The 18,972-nt window shown below is 37.2% G+C and overlaps 1 protein-coding gene across 1 annotated transcript in view; it reads right to left on the minus strand.

Moving 5' to 3' along the window:
• LOC110440423 (glutamate receptor 2-like) overlaps positions 1-18,972 on the minus strand; it is a 100,026-nt gene that overhangs the window by 52,322 nt on the left and 28,732 nt on the right. The window contains exons 2-3 of the mRNA XM_021483493.1: positions 9,544-9,645; positions 3,763-3,912 (exon numbers count right to left, since the gene is read on the minus strand). Coding sequence (XP_021339168.1) covers positions 3,763-3,912; positions 9,544-9,645 — 252 coding nt within the window. The remainder of the gene's footprint in view (positions 1-3,762; positions 3,913-9,543; positions 9,646-18,972) is intronic.

Consider the following 18,972-nt stretch of genomic DNA (forward strand, 5'->3'; position numbering starts at 1 on the left):
AACGGCTCAGAAAATCAAAATTGGCTTTGATATAACTGTTTACACTTGTGCATAAAGGTTTAAGAATGAGGTCTACAGGATTAAATATTGGTTGATCAAAAAACGAGAAAAAGTTAATTCTCGTTTTAGTAATGAATGTAATGCAGTTTTGGTTGTTGATCCTTACTAATGTATTGGTGTCGTTGAGGCGGTTCGAAATTGGCCAATATGGCTTATATTAATATATATATGTACATAAAAAATAAGATTATTTGTATATTTTGAAAGTGCATTTATTGCATATATTCATGTTCTTATAGGGAGGTATATATATTATATTTGTTATGTACCTCGGGTCTCTTACTGCCGGTTGTGCCCGACAGTAGAGAAACGTCGATCTGCTTATCTGAGGGGTCTCTATGGTGTATGCGGATATTTACCCTTAATTCTTTGGTGAATGTCTATTTAAGAAAATAAAAATAAAAAAATAAAATAAAAAATGGTTGTTAGTAGATGGTCTTATGGGGGTCTATAAGTTGTTGGGCTTATAATATATGAGTCTTATTGAAACTTTTATTGTATAAAAAGATGGGGAGATCACCGATCGTATCATATCATGGCGTTGGTCTAGGAGGAGGGCGTACCTTATCCAGGCTGTCCGTTATTTATATCCTACTCTATTTTGTGTTTTGTTTTGTTCCTATATTTTGGAAGTCCGTCGAATCGTCGAAAATAAATGTAATCTAATCTATCCCTATCCTCTGTGTCGGCGTTAACGCGCCTACTCTTTCGACAATACACAGAGGGATTTTTTACGTGCAGGTTGGACCCTCCTACGCGGGACACCGTTTATAGTCCCCTCCGCCGGACTGTGAGTTGTTGGTGAGTGGTTATTGTCATGCAGGTGATAGTTAATCTTGTTTTTGGCGTCCATTCTTGAAACCGTATCCAGTCTTTGCACTTGATGGAAAACTTTTCTCTTCAGTACCAATGTTCTTTTTTCTTATAAAACTTTCCTTTATCTTTCGTCTGTAACTGTTCACTGTTCTGACTTTTATAATTATTTTGTGAGTATTAGTATAAGATAGTTGTTGGAGAGGTGGGAAGAAAAAGGTGGGTGCGACGAGTTTGTGCATTGGTGAGAGTTATCAGTAGGTAGAGGAGAGTTGGGTAGATGCAGGTATGGGGAGGGGGGTTGTCGGGTTTGTGCATTGAGTTTTTATATAGAATTATATTAATGCATGTATAGTTATTAGATCACCCACACCAGACCATTTTATACTCCGCCTGGATTGAAAGAGATTAGTAGACAGGTGAAAAACACTTTCTCTGAATATTCCACGCCTACGACGACATCGGGGATCGAACCCCGGCCGCCTAAGGCCGGAGTGTTAACCACACGATCGCGACCAATGCGTTTACTTGGGACAGCCGTGTGAATTAATCAGTGTCAAATTATATTGTAGCAGACCCCTTTCAGTACAAATACCAATGTGATACTAGTCATTGTCTGAGGTGACACGGGCTAGTTAATCTGATACGATAGGGACATTTCTACCTGAAGCTGATACGGCTCCATATCAGCTAAATGGCCGAGGGAGAACCCTGTTAAGATTGCTAGAATTACTTTAAAAATAATTTGCTAAAGTGCCATCGTCACTTCTATATCTTTAGGGTCGTGAGAACATTGACCAGATGAATACTGGCGAACACAACATCATTTGATTCCAGTAGATATACTAATATTACATGTACTAAAATTCAATCAAGTTGATGTTGAAGTTTTTTGACAGCATGTTACAGCTCACTGAGAACGTGTTTACCAATTCATCTAGGCGATAGGGTAGATAAAAATTAATATAAGGCGATAGAGTAAATAAGACTTAACTACGTTGACGTGGATGTGTCAGCTCTACATAACTCGTATCAAATTTAATCACGAAATTGTCTCGAGTGACCGAAACATGGTTTCACGTTATGATGCATATCTTATATAGTTAGCACAACTTGCTATCGCAATGCAAGTTATCGCCATTGTGATTTCTTCTTTAAAGACACAAACAAATATTTTCGGACCTGGTTTAGTTCTTATACCAGGACCGTTGTCTTTAATTTTTTGTATACTACTGTTCATTTCAAATTTATATTCTGGTGTCTTAAATTACTTCCATTACATTTTGTACCCTAAATCAACTTCAGAAAAACCTTGTACTTAAGGAGGCTCCACCCTTTCGCAATTAACCAGCAGAAGTTAATGAAAGTTTCACATAATGATTATGTCACTATGTAAAGATGATTTTATGAATATCTAAGCATTCCGATAAACTGGGGATTTTTTTGGTAAAAAAATACCGAAAATTTGATTTTTTCTCAACTTAAACACTTTCACATTTTTTGAGTGTGTGGCATTGTTCAAAACTAATACAACAATAAATAATGAAAAGAAACAGAAACATTGCTAATCAACCCTACAAATATCTTATTTAACATAAAATATCTACAACATGTTACACAAAGTGTTTTTTATTGAAATTGTATGGATAAAAGTTATTATATATAAGCTAAAAGCAAACAGGACACATAGTTTCATACAAAAAGAATGACAAATTGAACCAAATACACATTAAGTCTTTATAATTAATTTATTTTACATTTTACAACAATTTTGATCCTGATGAGAGTTGTCTACCTTTAAAAAAATCGGAACTTTTTGCAGAGGGATAGAATTTATACAGTGACAGTTATTTTACAAACCACTATTTTCACATAGTTATTGTAATCGCATTTGTGAAATGATTTATCTGACAGAGCGTAACTCGCTCGGCAATAAAAGTCGTAGCGACCCCGAGCTTGTGAACTACTGTTAGCACGTGCACATATGTACAGGTGAGGTCTGAAAACAAAACGCATCAGTCTGAATTCTATGCGCCTCATATACAACCTTCTTGAAGTCGTCTGATCTTATGTCAGTCATGTCCTCCCGTGAATTAATTAATGTCTTTGTATCATAAGCTTTATTTCTGAAGTACGTGTGATTACTCATTTCGAAGTTAAGTCTCGAAATCGGGTGTTCATATATTATCGTCACGCACGTGTACTATTGTTTACCCGCTGTTACCATAATTTACACTACGGTAATGGAATGACCGATACGCAATACGGAAATGACGACACGAAAATAACACAAGAAAAACATGTGTATTACGAAGGGTTTGAAGTCCTTTTAATGCATTTTGTTTTTATCAAATATCAAATACTATTATTTTTATTGAACTAATTGTTTGCTTGTTTCAGGTTTACACTTGGGGATACATATTGCCTGAGATATTATACCTGTAATCTGTGCCTATAGGAGCGGTGAAGGTTCTATTGCAGGCAAAACACCAGATAATAGCTAAGTTTTAGGTTAACCAAGTAACCGCCCTTTAAATTCTTGTTTTGTCTGTATTTCACTGTAGCGAGTCTAGGCTAGTTTCATGTAACTGCATGATCTGGTAATTCATTAAGAAAATATCATAAAAGCATCAATCTGTATAAGGAGAAATGATCTGTCAGTATCACAGACTCTTTTTCAAATCACTGGGTATCAGTATTTCAAAAAATAATAAGTCTAAAACCCGATAAAACCATAAGATGCGAGTCCTGTACAGTACATTGTACCAAAGAGGTATGGAGTTAAATGATTTAGTGTATTTTATCCCTGCAAAGCACAGTCGACACAACAAGAGGTGTACTCCATGTCAAGCATATGTCTCTCTATATAATGTTTTAATCGGTACTTACGAGCGGTGGCGAGTTGGAAATTGTCAGCGACATCAATAGTTTTAGTAGACCATGCTAGCTCGAATTTTTTGTCCGGCCTTTGGTTGTATAGATCACATGCTAAGCGGAAACTGGAACGGAGTTGTTGGTCTTGAGCATTAAAGATAGTCCCTGTTCAAGAAAGAAAAATACACAAAACAAAAATATACTATGTGAATATAATATTGTAAACTGCTCTTTGAGCAAACCAATATCTACATATGTAATGAAATATATTTCAAATCGGACCCTTGAAAAAGTCATAAGGTAACAAAATATTTTGATGAAATACATCATATTCAACAACCCGTGCAGGATCGAGGGAAGCTATGTCTACTGTATCTAACTACATGGTCGTAAGAGGCGACTAATTAGACCAACCAGCAGAATTAGTAGTGGTTTCGTCTTTCTCTTCTGTTTTGGTTACATTGCAGAAATCAATAACACACCTGCTGTATCCCAATGCATGTGTATCATAAAAGGCGTGTAATGCAGGCCCCTTCAGAATCGGAAGTTTCTTCCGTGTCTTCTACGAAGGGGACAGGGAAGGGACTGAAATTGATAGGTTGCCCCCATCGAACACTTGGGATCATTTTCGTTTCCTATCTTTTTCTGGCTACTTTCTATTTCAGGCGGAGTCTCCCTAGACACCATGCCTTATATGACCCTGGCTGTTGTGTCTCCCTCGACACCAGTCCTTATATGACCCTGGCTGTTGTGTCTCCCTCGACACCAGTCCTTATATGACCCTGGCTGATGTGTCTCCCTCGACACCAGTCCTTATATGACAACGGCTGTTGTGTCTCCCTATAGACACCAGCCCTTATAAGACCCTTATAAGATCCATAGTTACCAGTCCTTATATGACCCTGCATGTTGTCTCCCTAGTTTCCCGTCCTTATTTGACCCTGGGTGTTGTCTCCCTAGGCACCAGTCCTTATTTGACCCTTGCTGTTGTCTCCCTAGACACCAGTCCTTATATGATCCTGCATGTTGTCTCCCTAGTTTCCCGTATTTATTTGACCCTGGCTGTTGTCTCCATAGTTACCAGTCCTTATATGAACCTGACTGTTGTCTCCCTAGACACCAGTCCTTATATGACCCTGCATGTTGTCTCCCTAGTTTCCCGTCCTTATATGACCCTGACTATTGTCTGACTAGGTACCAGTCCTTATTTGACCCTGGCTGTTGTCTCCCTAGGCACCAGTCCTTATATGACCATTGCTGTTGTCTCCCTAGACACCAGTCCTTATATGACCCTGCATGTTACTACGATTATGAGTGTGCCTTGTTTATTACGATTATTAGTGTGCCTTGTTTATTACGATTATTAGTGTGCCTTGTTTATTACGATTATTAGTGTGCCTTGTTTATTACGATTATTAGTGTGCCTTGTTTATTACGATTATTAGTGTGCCTTGTTTATTACGATTATTAGTGTGCCTTGTTTATTACGATTATTAGTGTGCCTTGTTTATTACGATTATTAGTGTGCCTTGTTTATTACGATTATTAGTGTGCCTTGTTTATTATGATTATTAGTGTGCCTTGTTTACTACGATTATTAGTGTACCTTGTTTATTACGATTATTAGTGTGCTTTGTTTATTACGATTATTAGTGTGCCTTGTTTATTACGATTATTAGTGTGCCTTGTTTATTACGATTATTAGTGTGCCTTGTTTATAACGATTATTAGTGTGCCTTGTTTTTTCGTTTATTAGTGTGCTTTTTTTATTACGATTATTAGTGTGCCTTGTTTATTACGATTATTAGTGTGCCTTGTTTATCCGTTGTCACCATTCCGGTTATTAGTGTTCCTCGTGATCCGTTGTCACCATTCCGGGTATTAGTGTGCCTTGTTTATTTCGATTATTAGTGTGCCTTGTTTTTCGTTTATTAGTGTGCTTTTTATATTACGATTATTAGTGTGCTTTGTTTATTACGATTATTAGCGTGCCTTGTTTATAACGATTATTAGTGTACCTTTTTTATTACGATTATTAGTGTTCCTTGTTTATTACGATTATTAGCGTGCCTTGTTTATAACGATTATTAGTGTACCTTGTTGATCCGTTGTCACCATTCCGGTTATTAGTGTGCCTCGTGATCCGTTGTCACCATTCCGGTTATTAGTGTGCCTTGTTGATCCGTTGTCACCATTCCGGTTATTAGTGGGCCTTGTTGATCCGTTGTCACCATTCCGGTTATTAGTGTGCCTCGTGATCCGTTGTCACCATTCCGGTTATTAGTGTGTCTTGTTGATCCGTTGTCACCATTCCGGTTATTAGCGTGCCTTGTTGATCCGTTGTCACCATTCCGGTTGTTAGTGTGCCTTGTTGATCCGTTGTCACCATTCCGGGTATTAGTGTGCATTGTTTTTCCGGTTATTAGTGTGCCTTGTTTATCCGTTGTCACCATTCCGGTTATTAGTGTGCCTTGTTGATCCGTTGTCGCCATTCCGGTTATTAGTGTGCCTTGTTGATCCGTTGTCTTCATTGCGGTTATTTGTGTGCCTTGTTGATCCGTTGTCACCATTCCGGGTATTAGTGTGCCTTGTTGATCCGTTGTCACCATTTCGGTTATTAGTGTGCCTTGTTGATCCGTTGTCATCATTCCGGTTATTAGTGTGCCTTGTTGATCCGTTGTCGCCATTCCGGTTATTAGTGTGCCTTGTTGATCCGTTGTCGCCATTCCGGTTATTAGTGTGCCTTGTTGATCCGTTGTCTTCATTGCGGTTATTTGTGTGCCTTGTTGATCCGTTGTCACCATTCCGGTTATTAGTGTGCATTGTTTTTCCGGTTATTAGTGTGCCTTGTTTATCCGTTGTCACCATTCCGGTTTCGATTTTAGGACGCGGAATCACTGCTAACAATGCTGACAGTAACATTATGAGGATGATATTAGGAAAAATTACAAACAATATCAGTATCCGAAACGTTAACTTCATAAATAATGAAATTACAGATTCTACTGGCGTCATAGTTCTGTTGAAGAAGCTGATATGGGCAAATGCTACCTTTGTCTAGCTTGTATGTCCAGGAAAAACGCATATATTTTCTATAGATGCCAACACTAACACCATCTCTTCCCAAAGACTCGGGGAAAGATGGTGTCGGTATCCCAGCTATAATTGGTTTAAATGTTACATAGCACCCAGAAGATAACCAGCGGCATATATAAGGCCGGCGTAGAGTGACCTGTATCAAACGGTCGATAGTTCAGTCCGCACAACACAGGAACTGGTCAACACCTCTCGTGTCTTGTCACTGAGGTTTCTGGATGTGGTAGAAATACCACACAGCGTTTCAAAGATTATTTTCCAGGGAAATTTCAGAGAAATGTTGTTTTAAAGCATATGCCAAAAAATAACGTATTAGAAATAAGCATTTGAGCTTTTTTACGAGCCATCATTTGTCAGTAACATTTTGTTTAATCAGAGATATCGTTCAACGTTTCTGAAGCCTAGAGGTAGAGCAATTAAAATAAACTGAATGATATATGTAGAATACACTTCATACAATTGCAATTACTGGTACTTTATATTAATGTGATTACAAGTTTTATTTATTACTGGATTATTTAAAAACAATATCGTCAATAAATACCGCTACTGAAACGATTGAATAACAAGAACACGCCTCTGATATGTGTAAGTAACAATTGAATATGTCACTTATACTATATGCCCAGTTGTGTGTGGTACGACGGCTGATATTTGTATCATGCTCATAAGTGTGTATTTTAGTTTTGTTGTCACCACCCCATTCCCGATGTGAGGACGTGATACCACCCCATTCCCGATGTGAGTCACCACCCCATTCCCGATGTGAGTACGAAATACCACTCCGTTTCCGATGTTAGGACCTGATACCACCCCATTCCCGATGTGATGACGTAATACCACCCCATTCCCGAAGTGAGGACGTGATACCACTCCGTTTCCGATGTTAGGACGTGATACCACCCCATTCCCGATGTGAGGACGTAATACCACCCCATTCCCGATGTGAGTCACCACCCCATTCCCGATGTGACGACGTGATGCCACCCCATTCCCGATGTGAGGACGTATTACCTCCCCATTCCCGATGTGAGTCACCACCCCATTCCCGATGTGACGACGTGATGCCGCCTCATTCCCGATGTGAGGACGTGATACCACTTCGTTTCCGATGTGAGGACGTGATACCACCCCATTCCCGATTTGAGGACGTGATACCACCCCATTCCCGATGTCAGGACGTGATACCACTCCATTCCCGATGTGAGGACGTGATACCACCTCATTCCCCATGTGAGGACGTGATACCACCCCATTCCCGATGTGAGTCACAACCCCATTCCCGATGTTAGGACGTGATACCACCCCATTCCCGATGTTAGGACGTGATACCACCCCATTCCCGATGTTAGGACGTGATACCACCCCATTCCCGATGTGAGTCCCCACCCCATTCCCGATGTGACGACGTGATGCCCCCTCATTCCCGATGTGAGGACGTGATACCACCTCATTCCCGATGTGAGGACGTGATACCACCCCATTCCCGAGGTGAGGACGTGATACCACCCCATTCCCGATTTGAGGACGTGATACCACCCCATTCCCGATGGGAGGACGGGATACCACCCCATTCCCGATGTGAGGACGTGATACCACCCCATTACCGATGTGCGGACGTAATACCACTCCGTTTCCGATGCTAGGACGTGATATCACCCCATTCCCGATGTGAGGACGTAATACCACTCCGTTTCCGATGTGAGGACGTGATACCACCCCATTCCCGATGTGAGGAAGTGATACCACCCCATTCCCGATGTGAGGACGTGATACCACTCCGTGTCCGATGTGAGGACGTGATACCACCCCATTACCGATTTGAGGACGTGATACTACCCCATTCCCGATGTGAGGACGTGATACCACCCCATTCCCGATGTGAGGACGTGATACCACCCCATTACCGATTTGAGGACGTGATACTACCCAATTCCCGATGTGAGGACGTGATACCACTCCATTCCCGATGTGAGGACGTAATACCACTCCGTTTCCGATGTGAGGACGTGCTACCACCCCATTCCCGATGTGAGGAAGTGATACCACCCCATTCCCGATGTGAGGACGTGATACCACTCCGTTTCCGATGTGAGGACGTGATGCCACCCCATTCCCGATGTGAGGACGTTATACCACCCTATTCCCAATGTGAGGACGTGATACCACCCCATTCCCGATGTGAGGACGTGATACCACCCCATTCCCGATGTGAGGACGTAATATTACTGGGATTCGACCCAGATTTACATGGCGGGATTGCTTGACCAAGCAGAAGACGATCACGTTTACCCCGAAACACCCGGCCTTTTATTCTCCTTGTACTTTTTCAAGTATTCCAATGTAAAAAAAAATGTCATATTTTGCCGTAGTTTTATCGTTTTTGAGATAAAATTACGATCGATGATCACACAGACCTAACGAGTCAAACTGTTGGAAAATATCAGAAAAAAAATATGCCTCAAACAATTTTCAATGTGACATATCGCGAATCAAAATATCACAAACACATTAAGGTATCGTTATTATAATATGCAGCTCATTATTCGAATTAAAATCCTCGTAAATAATTGAGATGTTTTATAACACGCCTACCGTATGTAGTCTGTTTGTTCTGTTTATTAAAGTATTTGAATCCCCCCTCCTGCAATCAATATAACAATTATAAGCATGCGAATGACCGTTATGGTTAGAACTTACCTATTGGAAGCGTTAATGGACCACCAGGGATGCTTGACGAGTTCGTAACAGACCGGATGTGACGTAATCTGTTTCTGTCTTGGTAGATATTAAAGCCATCATCTAGAAAATGAAAAATTGAATTGTCACTGGGGAATTTGTTTTTTTCGCAAGATGATGTTTGATCAAACAATTATCACAGCACGGTGATATTTTCGGCGACATCATTTAACAAAACAGGCCAAAACTTTTCGTTTTGCATTATCTGATAAAATCTTTAACATAACTGATTAAGAAAAATATGACAAAGAAGAAAGTAGTCATACTATTAACAATTTGAAAGCAATTGACTTCTCCATTTTGCATTATTAATTTTACTATTTCTTTTCTTTGACTAATTCATTCATACTTTTGCAAACGTGTTCCCATCATAAAGCAACCTTATCCCATAACACGTGCCATATATGCGCTCAGTAACAGAGAAACACAAGAAACACAACATCAACATCTTGGTCCAGTCGTCATCACAACACACTTCCATGGGTGTTTTGAATTATCAGGAGTTTCACGGATGTCGTTTGCGATTCCATATTCTATCTGTCAAGTGCAAATCTCAATTCACTACGTAGCATCAAAGCAATTAGTAGAGCCAGCATATTTGCACTGTGTGTCAGAGAGATGGATATGTCTGTGCTGTACAAATTCTACCATCCCGTGATTAGTAACACGTTTGCTTACGGGCTTCCTTGATTACTACCACAACATAATTACCCCCTTTGGAAATACAACGCCCGCGATTCTTACTCTCATGTGTACTCTATTTTGAGATTTAAAATTAGGAATAAACCAATTGTGTTTTGGCTAACACAATCTCCACGTTAACCGGAGAATATAATAACTAGAAAAACATTTTGATTAACGGAAATATTTTTTTAACATTCGAACACATTAATGTCAAATTATGCACATGGTATATCTTCGTGGTGTTCGAACAAATTAAGGCATGAAGAGATTACATACGTCTTAAAATGATTTTGGTGTATTCTTTTTCATTATTCGCTATATTATCCTATGCCATACAAAGGGCTAATTGGATTCCTCTCCATGTAAGAATATTTCTTTTCTTTGGAGTAGTATTTGATATTTAGGAAGCTGTCAGTTAGGGTTTTTTTAAATTTTCTCCACAATTCTGATAATAAACTCCAGTAATCCAAAATGTGAGAAAACATATGAAAGAGGATGCCACATGTCGAGCAATATAGTATACGAGAGACATTCCTGGATTGATCAAAACCAAAGACGTACATGAGACAAGATTAAAACCTGGAAAGAAAAGAGGAAAAAATATTTTTTTTTACTTACAATGTACCAAGTGAAGTAAATTTGTATAACTTTATACTTTCCATTATCAACTGTTAACATCAATCACTTCTTTATATGATATAATGTTTTATGTACTATATAGGTTAATTCTACGAAGGTTCAGTCTGCTCTTTTTTGCTGGCAACTCAGTTTCTGAGTGGTTTTTACTGTATTGAGTTTCCAATGTTGTCTGTTGTCCAAGTGTGTTGACGCTATGGTATACAGTGTAATAGTGATTTTCTCTTTTACCTCAGTTGAAAACAAAAATATGGGTTAAAACATTCTACAATCGTTTTTTTTTTATTAAATGTAAACGAAAATGAAATTTGTTTGATAATATTGTCTCTTACACTAGAAACAGTTACCAGATAAAATACATAGGTCAGTCTAAAGTGAGGCTCCTATCGACATCACTTTGAGATCATGGCGCTGTGGATGCCTGGCAAATCAGAATACGGCAGAAAGGTTATTGAACATATAGTATTTTCAACAGTACTTCATCAATTGTGAGGTCTCAGCTAAAGTAGGATGATTTGTGACTGTTACGGAAATAACAGGCTCTTGGCTATGCAGAATTGCAAGTGACTTCTGGATGTGAAGAAAGCAAAACACTTATTAACTTTGAAAAAATTGCGACTGAGTTTTATTTGAAAGTAATTTGCTCTTGGAACCAGCACGGGTGAGTTGTGAATGTGTGTAAAGCTAAATAGCTATTAGTATTTGATTTGTTTGTGTAGAAGTAACACGCTATTTGCTATGTATATACAGACGACTTCTGATCGTGTAAGAAAAAAAAGGTTGTTGGCTATTGATAAGGGGAGTGCATTTTGATCGTACAGAAAGTGATAAGGTATTGTCTAAACAGGTGAGTGCAGGTGGGATTTGACAAAAAAGAATTGACTATGAACAGGTACAGATGAGTGGCAATTGTTAAATGATATCAGCTTTGGATATGGACCAGTACAGGTTGGTTAAGATCGAATACAAAAAGCTAAAAAATAAAACAAAATGAAAAAGAAAATCTGTTGGCAATGCTGGCTTTGGAAAAAGACATAGAGGTTTTGATTGTACAGAAAGTAGTACGCTGTTGGTATTTGTAGATAGGTACAGAGTTTTGTAGATACAGAGTTTTGTAGATAGGTACAGAGTTTTGTAGATAGGTATAGATGTGTACTGGCCCTGGTATCTTGAAAGTCTTTGCCAGTGTTCCTTCATCAATGCAGGTTCATTAACATATTTTGTTATTAGCTTTTTTCATTGTATTCTAACCAACCCAAACAGGAAAATAAAGTATGAAATTCAATATCAGATTGTCTTTATCTCAATTTATTTCATAAGAGTTTTGTAAAACTCGATTCTTTTTACTTTATGATGAATACAGAAAAAATGAAGATGAAGCAACATGTGCTCATATAACTTCATACAATAAAAAATTACGAGGTTCATAAGTTTCTAAAAAAACGTGCATCCATTGGCAAATACAGATATAATTTATATTTTCAATTAGCAAACCAATTGATTCTCTTGATGGTCCTTTTGAAATCACGCAGACGTTTTGTCTTCATGTCCCGTTAATGAGGTATGACTAGCAGCAATCCCTATGATGAATTCTACTTTATGATTAACTTGTAACTGTCTAGTACAACTATAACTTATACATGTCTGTGTGTACCATTACCTGTTCAACAGCCAGTAATGAGCCTGTCCTTGTATAACTAATTCTAGTTAAGCAAATTACTACCGAATCTTCTACAAATTGTTCAGCCTAACCTCCCCTATTTTCTTTAATGACAATAGTCAAATTAGTGTGCTCGGCAAGCTACGTCTTTTAAAATTGATTTCTTTTGGGGTTTGTGTGAGTGTTTTAAGATACCAAATTTGTTTTCACGCGCTGAATTGGACGCAAAGGCAGTAACTTTCCAATTCTGCATGTTAACTATTCAACAGTTTTTACTGTAGAAGATCCCTAGCGTGTGTCCACTAATGCGTGCTGTGATAGTTCGTATACAAATATAACGGAAAAAAACGTCCCGTGTTTTAGCCTTGACAATTGGTGTCAGTTGCACATTTGTTCCCGCCTTCAGTTATTGGTGATTGGAACGCTATTTACAGACAGTCCTAGCCGACTATCATCAAGGCCTAAAAGCTTTATATTAGTTTAAGATAAATGAAAAAAGCATTTAATATATTCAAATTAGATAACAGTTGGTATTATTTTATTATGCAAGTTGGCCACATCTAGAAAAAAGATGAAAATGCCATTAACAGTAGTGAATTAGCATGACAACAGAACGTTACAAGAACAATAGCAAGGGGACGAGAGGAGAAGAGGAAGGAAAAGAAGAGGAACAAAATAAAGATGAATAACAAGAAGAGGAAGAAAAAGGTGGAGACAGAAATAAAATTTGACTGTATATATCAGGTCATCTGTGAATACACTAACTTCATGCAAATAATAGCTTTAATTGACAATTTGATTGATCCGTTTGTTCCCTGCGTATAGCCTGTATCAAATGGAACCAAATATATCCGGTCCAAACTGATTTAAAGTGTCTATGTTTATTGTTTAAGCTAGTTATCCTATTTCAAATACATTTGTATTTTCTAAATGTCCGGTTGTCAAAAATAATAGCTATAACACTTAGTATGAATCCCCTCGATACCTACAAACAACGAGCTGCTGCTCCCTCGTTCTGTACGGTGATAGTGATTGACTGAAGCCAACCGACCACTTATAATTATATAAAGCTCAGTTATTGTTACATGTCAGACTCGTATACACAACTATTGACATTCAGGACGATCAGAAATGGTTCCAACTCACAGCCTGTACCTTTACGATAAATCAGGGACTGCTATAGTTCAAGCAATACATTATACTAAGTGTATAATTAGCGATCGAAAATTATCGGTTACAGTTACAGATATTACTATCGGGTACGGAATTCCTTTTAAACTAATTATATAGGATGTTTGACGAACTAACAGACAAGAACGAATGTAGCATACGCCATTTAATTGAATAGTGCCGGTATGAGAGTTTTATTTTCTATTTAGGAACACATTTACATCCATAAGCACACATGCACATTTGAAATAAGTCTCATGCATGGGGCAAAACGAGTGCGCATTGTACTTACTGATGTTATATTCAGGTTACTATGACACATCCTATCCCAGACTTCTAGATTGAAGGTACATTACCGGATAGGGCAATCCCGATGAAGATATAACTGATTTAAACAGGTGATGTGTCATACTTCTGTGGCTATGGTGTGATCTGTCAGCGTGATGACATTATAGGATGGCGTTGGAGCGATCTTAACTATGACAACGACTTCAATTCAAGATAAGAGATACCTTTTTCTGATTTTATTGTTATATGTACGCCTTATCTAGCTACAAGCAGGTACTCTAAGCCTCTTTATCGTACATAATATACAATCACTATAATCAATACATCAACCAGACAAAAACAATTTTGTATATGCAATATTCTATACTACAACGAAGCACACATCATTTCAAAAGGATTAATTTCACAGCGCAGACGCTAAATCAGATTTGTTTTTCATTACTATGTCGAGATTTATTTCTATAATATATTTATTTGGTTTGTAGTAGCTGTGCGAGATCAGGACATTAGTGTTAACCTTTCCATACGGCCCATGGGTGCTGTGAATAAACTGTTACGCTAAGTTGAAAGCTCAAAGATTCTTGCAAAGTTCTAGATTTATTGAGTGATTTATGCATAAGTGATGAATAAACTAAATACTGATATATCATTTCATTAGAAACTTATTTGAACCACACAGATCAGAATTCATCTCAATGCAGATTTTCATTAAAAGTAGATCTTCATGTAGATTTCAGTACTGGTAGTTGTCTGCTAGTGCAAAACGTATGTGGAACACGTGTGAAGCCAAACAAAACTAAATTCATCATTTCAAGAAATGAATCACCAAAACGTCTTTGTATCTTATTGATTATGCATTTATATTCAAGTATGAAATCGTACCCCTGTTGACGAAGGGAGAAAAATTCAAAATAACATAGCAGCCTATATTGCCGGGAAAATGTCAGTATAACCCGTGGATGTATGAAAACTTGGTTGTGATTTTCGAGTGAGTCTTGTTTTAACAGCCACCTGTCTTATACTGCCTTAATATCATACCGCTAATGTTCTATGTCTATGGTATTGGAAAAGTAAGTATGTTTCCTCTAAACTACCTATGGCGTGCTATTCCCCATGTCTTACAACCTGGTGCAAGCAAGTGACTTAAACTTTGATAAATTTACTGACCACCTTATTCAAGATGGCAGTTGTTCTTGTGGAGCACCGCTTGAAGATGCTGATAATTTTTTCTTTTTCTGCCCTAATTATTCTGATTTCAGACGGGATTTTTATGAAATATATAATGTAGTAGGATTTATTAGTCTGAAATAACTTACATCAGGAGATAATGAGCTATCACCAGAAACTAATAATTATATATTATCTAAAGTTGAGAAATTTATTGATTTAACTAATAGATTCATCTAATTCGAATATGATTAGTATATTTTTATTAAATACTTCCCGTTATATCAATCTGCTCTGTGAATGTGTGTGTGTGCGTGTGTGTTTAGAAGTATGTATGTTGCCAGTGGCGCAGTACTTGTACTTGTACCATAGCATCGAAAGTGACCTAGACATCTACGCCACTGGTAGAAGAGAGAGAGCCTTGTTATTTATTGTGTGTAGTTTAAACATTCAGCCATATCATTAATTCAAACATATATACATATTTACCATATAAATGTCCATCTATTTCAATAAGGAATTAATTAACGATAATTTTGTAAATATATTTTATTATTCTGTGTAAATGTATATATGTTGTACCTGTTCAGGAGAAGACTAATATAGGCACTGCCTGTTGTCTAATCCTTTTGTAAATACAATAAGATTTGTTGAAACCAAAAAGTCTTACAACCAGAATTTTCTGCCTACATTTCTCTTTTGAAACGGAGATTTTATTCTGTCTTTAGTTAATATGCACATGCTTGTGACGTCTTATCAATATCTAATTGATCAATGACTAAAAGTCAACTTTCGTCCTGACAGTATTAACGATAATTTTGTAAATATATTTTATTATTCTGTGTAAATGTATATATGTTGTACCTGTTCAGGAGAAGACTAATATAGGCACTGCCTGTTGTCTAATCCTTTTGTAAATACAATAAGATTTGTTGAAACCAAAAAGTCTTACAACCAGAATTTTCTGCCTACATTTCTCTTTTGAAACGGAGATTTTATTCTGTCTTTAGTTAATATGCACATGCTTGTGACGTCTTATCAATATCTAATTGATCAATGACTAAAAGTCAACTTTCGTCCTGACAGTATTAACGATAATTTTGTAAATATATTTTATTATTCTGTGTAAATGTATATATGTTGTACCTGTTCAGGAGAAGACTAATATAGGCACTGCCTGTTGTCTAATCCTTTTGTAAATACAATAAGATTTGTTGAAACCAAAAAGTCTTACAACCAGAATTTTCTGCCTACATTTCTCTTTTGAAACGGAGATTTTATTCTGTCTTTAGTTAATATGCACATGCTTGTGACGTCTTATCAATATCTAATTGATCAATGACTAAAAGTCAGTTTTCGTCCTGACAGTAGTCACGGTAGGATAGTGTTTCCATGACGTGATTTAAATCATCGCGAATGCAACTTATATAATCCAGCAATGGTGAATGGCCAATAGGAGATCACTGAGCGGCTATATAGCTCAATGATCTTGTCGGGTGGAGCAGTATATTTAAAGGCTAAACATGTCATCATTGCAAAACCGCTTACCCTTATCCATAGTACCAAACTATACATATTGAAGGTATTGTCCAGACGTAGTATCGTCAAACTGTTTATGAGATTTCGCTGTTTTGAAGTTTTCACAGTTGATTATCTAAAGTCTTAAACAAGTATTGCAATTACATAACCAATATGATCATAGTAGGAATCATCCGTCTGTTCATAGAATTCATTTACATCTTCTGTTTAATAACTCACATCAATATTTCATATATCTTAAGGAAACTGTCATTACGCCATTTCAGTGTTAAAAGTTGTAATGTCATTAAATATAAAATAATTTTATCTGCACAAATCAAAATCGTTTTATTTATGAAATATTAGGGTATTGTATATTATAACACCGTTGTTTTGTCCCATAAATCCAACAATTCATAATGTTTGATTTCAGATGCTCTTAAAAAAATTACATTCCGCATACATGATTATTTGCGAAATTATACACTACCTCTCCAAAGCGTTAAGCACAAAACGAATCTGCACACAACAACTACAGTGTACTAGTACATGGATCATTAGCCTATATTTACATTTGCGCTGCAACCCACTTTATGAACTTTACCAGCAGAAATGTATTTCATTGAAAGCAAACTCTCTCGTGAAATATCACGTGGTTTACTTATGACGTCATCGATTAACCTTATTCAATGAGAGTCGTGTCGTCGCTTCGCTTCGGAATGACTTCGGTTAAATATATCCGTACGGGCTTCATGCATGTTCAATATGGAAGTAACCGATTTACGTTCATACAGGCATGAAAATTAAAATAAACACCGTTTAATCCCTATAAATATAAAGAAGAGGAGTGCACATAAGGCTATTTTTGGACCCTTAGCTTTTCATCTTTATCCTGTTCAACTGACAGGTCAGCGTTCGCCCCTTTTGTGTGTGAACAGCTAAGGTTTAATTTGGCCTGGTCAAGGAGACAACACATTTCCACCAAAGCAATAAAACAGTGAAAAACTCTCACTTTGCAGCAACCTACTAACACTTATTATACGAAGAAAGAGAAGGCATAGCCACAACAAGACCTTTTATACAATCGAGTTCTACAGGATGGCGTGGTATAAGCCGACAACAAGCTGTAACTGTGTACAATAGGAGTGGCTCACAGCAATGTAACGGCCAAATAATCTATATCTGGATGACGTCACCTTGGAAAACGATTAAATTTACAAAAAGAAATCGCATAGGAGACGTCAAATGTGTCTTACTCTACAATTTCAAACATGTTTTTAAATTTTGTCTTTGCAAGTTATTTTGATAAATTAACAAAAAGATTAAAAAATATGTTTTTCCTCGTCTATTGTTAAGTTTGTGAGTCTGTGATGTGAGGAATGGTGAGAATATATTGCAAGCACGACATACAATGTAAAATTAACTTCACATGACATGGAAACCATGCTTTTATTTATACTCTTTATAGGACAATGTGTTTCATTTATATTACAGATACATGTACGAAGTGATTGTTGCTTATGTATTGCGTAACTTTACACAAAAGAAATATATCCATACGAATATATTGTTGTGTAAATGATTTTTTTTGAAATTGTTATCCCACGATTGACCTTACTATGTAAACTAACATATTATCGTCACAAAAGCAATACAAATATTCTTAAATTTGTATATTTCAACGTAAATTCATGATGTCGTGTCAATGTTTCATGTGATATCACTCATATTACATATCAGAAAAATTTCTGAAGGTATTGTCAAACTCGGCAAAGAAAAAACAGGATGAGGGGAAAGTGAAACGCTTTGAAGTAACAACAATAAAAATATTAAATAATGTTTACAGTCGAACCTGTTCAACATTGTAGTGAAATTTTTGCAATAACATGAATTTTTATCAGGAGACAGGCTGTGACTTAACGGACAATTATACAGTAACAAAAGGGCAGATAAGGTACTCCGTATCTACAGTAACAAAAGGGCAGATAAGGTACTCCGTACCTACAGAAACAAAATGGCAGATAAGGTACTCCGTACCTACAGAAACAAAATGGCAGAGAAGGTATTCCGTATCTACAGTAACAAAAGGGCAGATAATATAAGGTACTCCGTATCTACAGTAACAAAAGGGCAGAGAAGGTACTCCGTATCTACAGTAATAAAAGGGCAGATACGGTACTCCGCATCCACAGTAATAAAAGGGCAGAGACGGTACTCCGTATCTACAGTAACAAAAGGGCAGAGAAGGTACTCCGTATCTACAGTAA

This window comes from Mizuhopecten yessoensis, unplaced genomic scaffold (genome assembly GCF_002113885.1).
Source record: "Mizuhopecten yessoensis strain PY_sf001 unplaced genomic scaffold, ASM211388v2 scaffold11181, whole genome shotgun sequence".
Classification (NCBI taxonomy): Eukaryota; Metazoa; Mollusca; class Bivalvia; order Pectinida; family Pectinidae; genus Mizuhopecten; species Mizuhopecten yessoensis.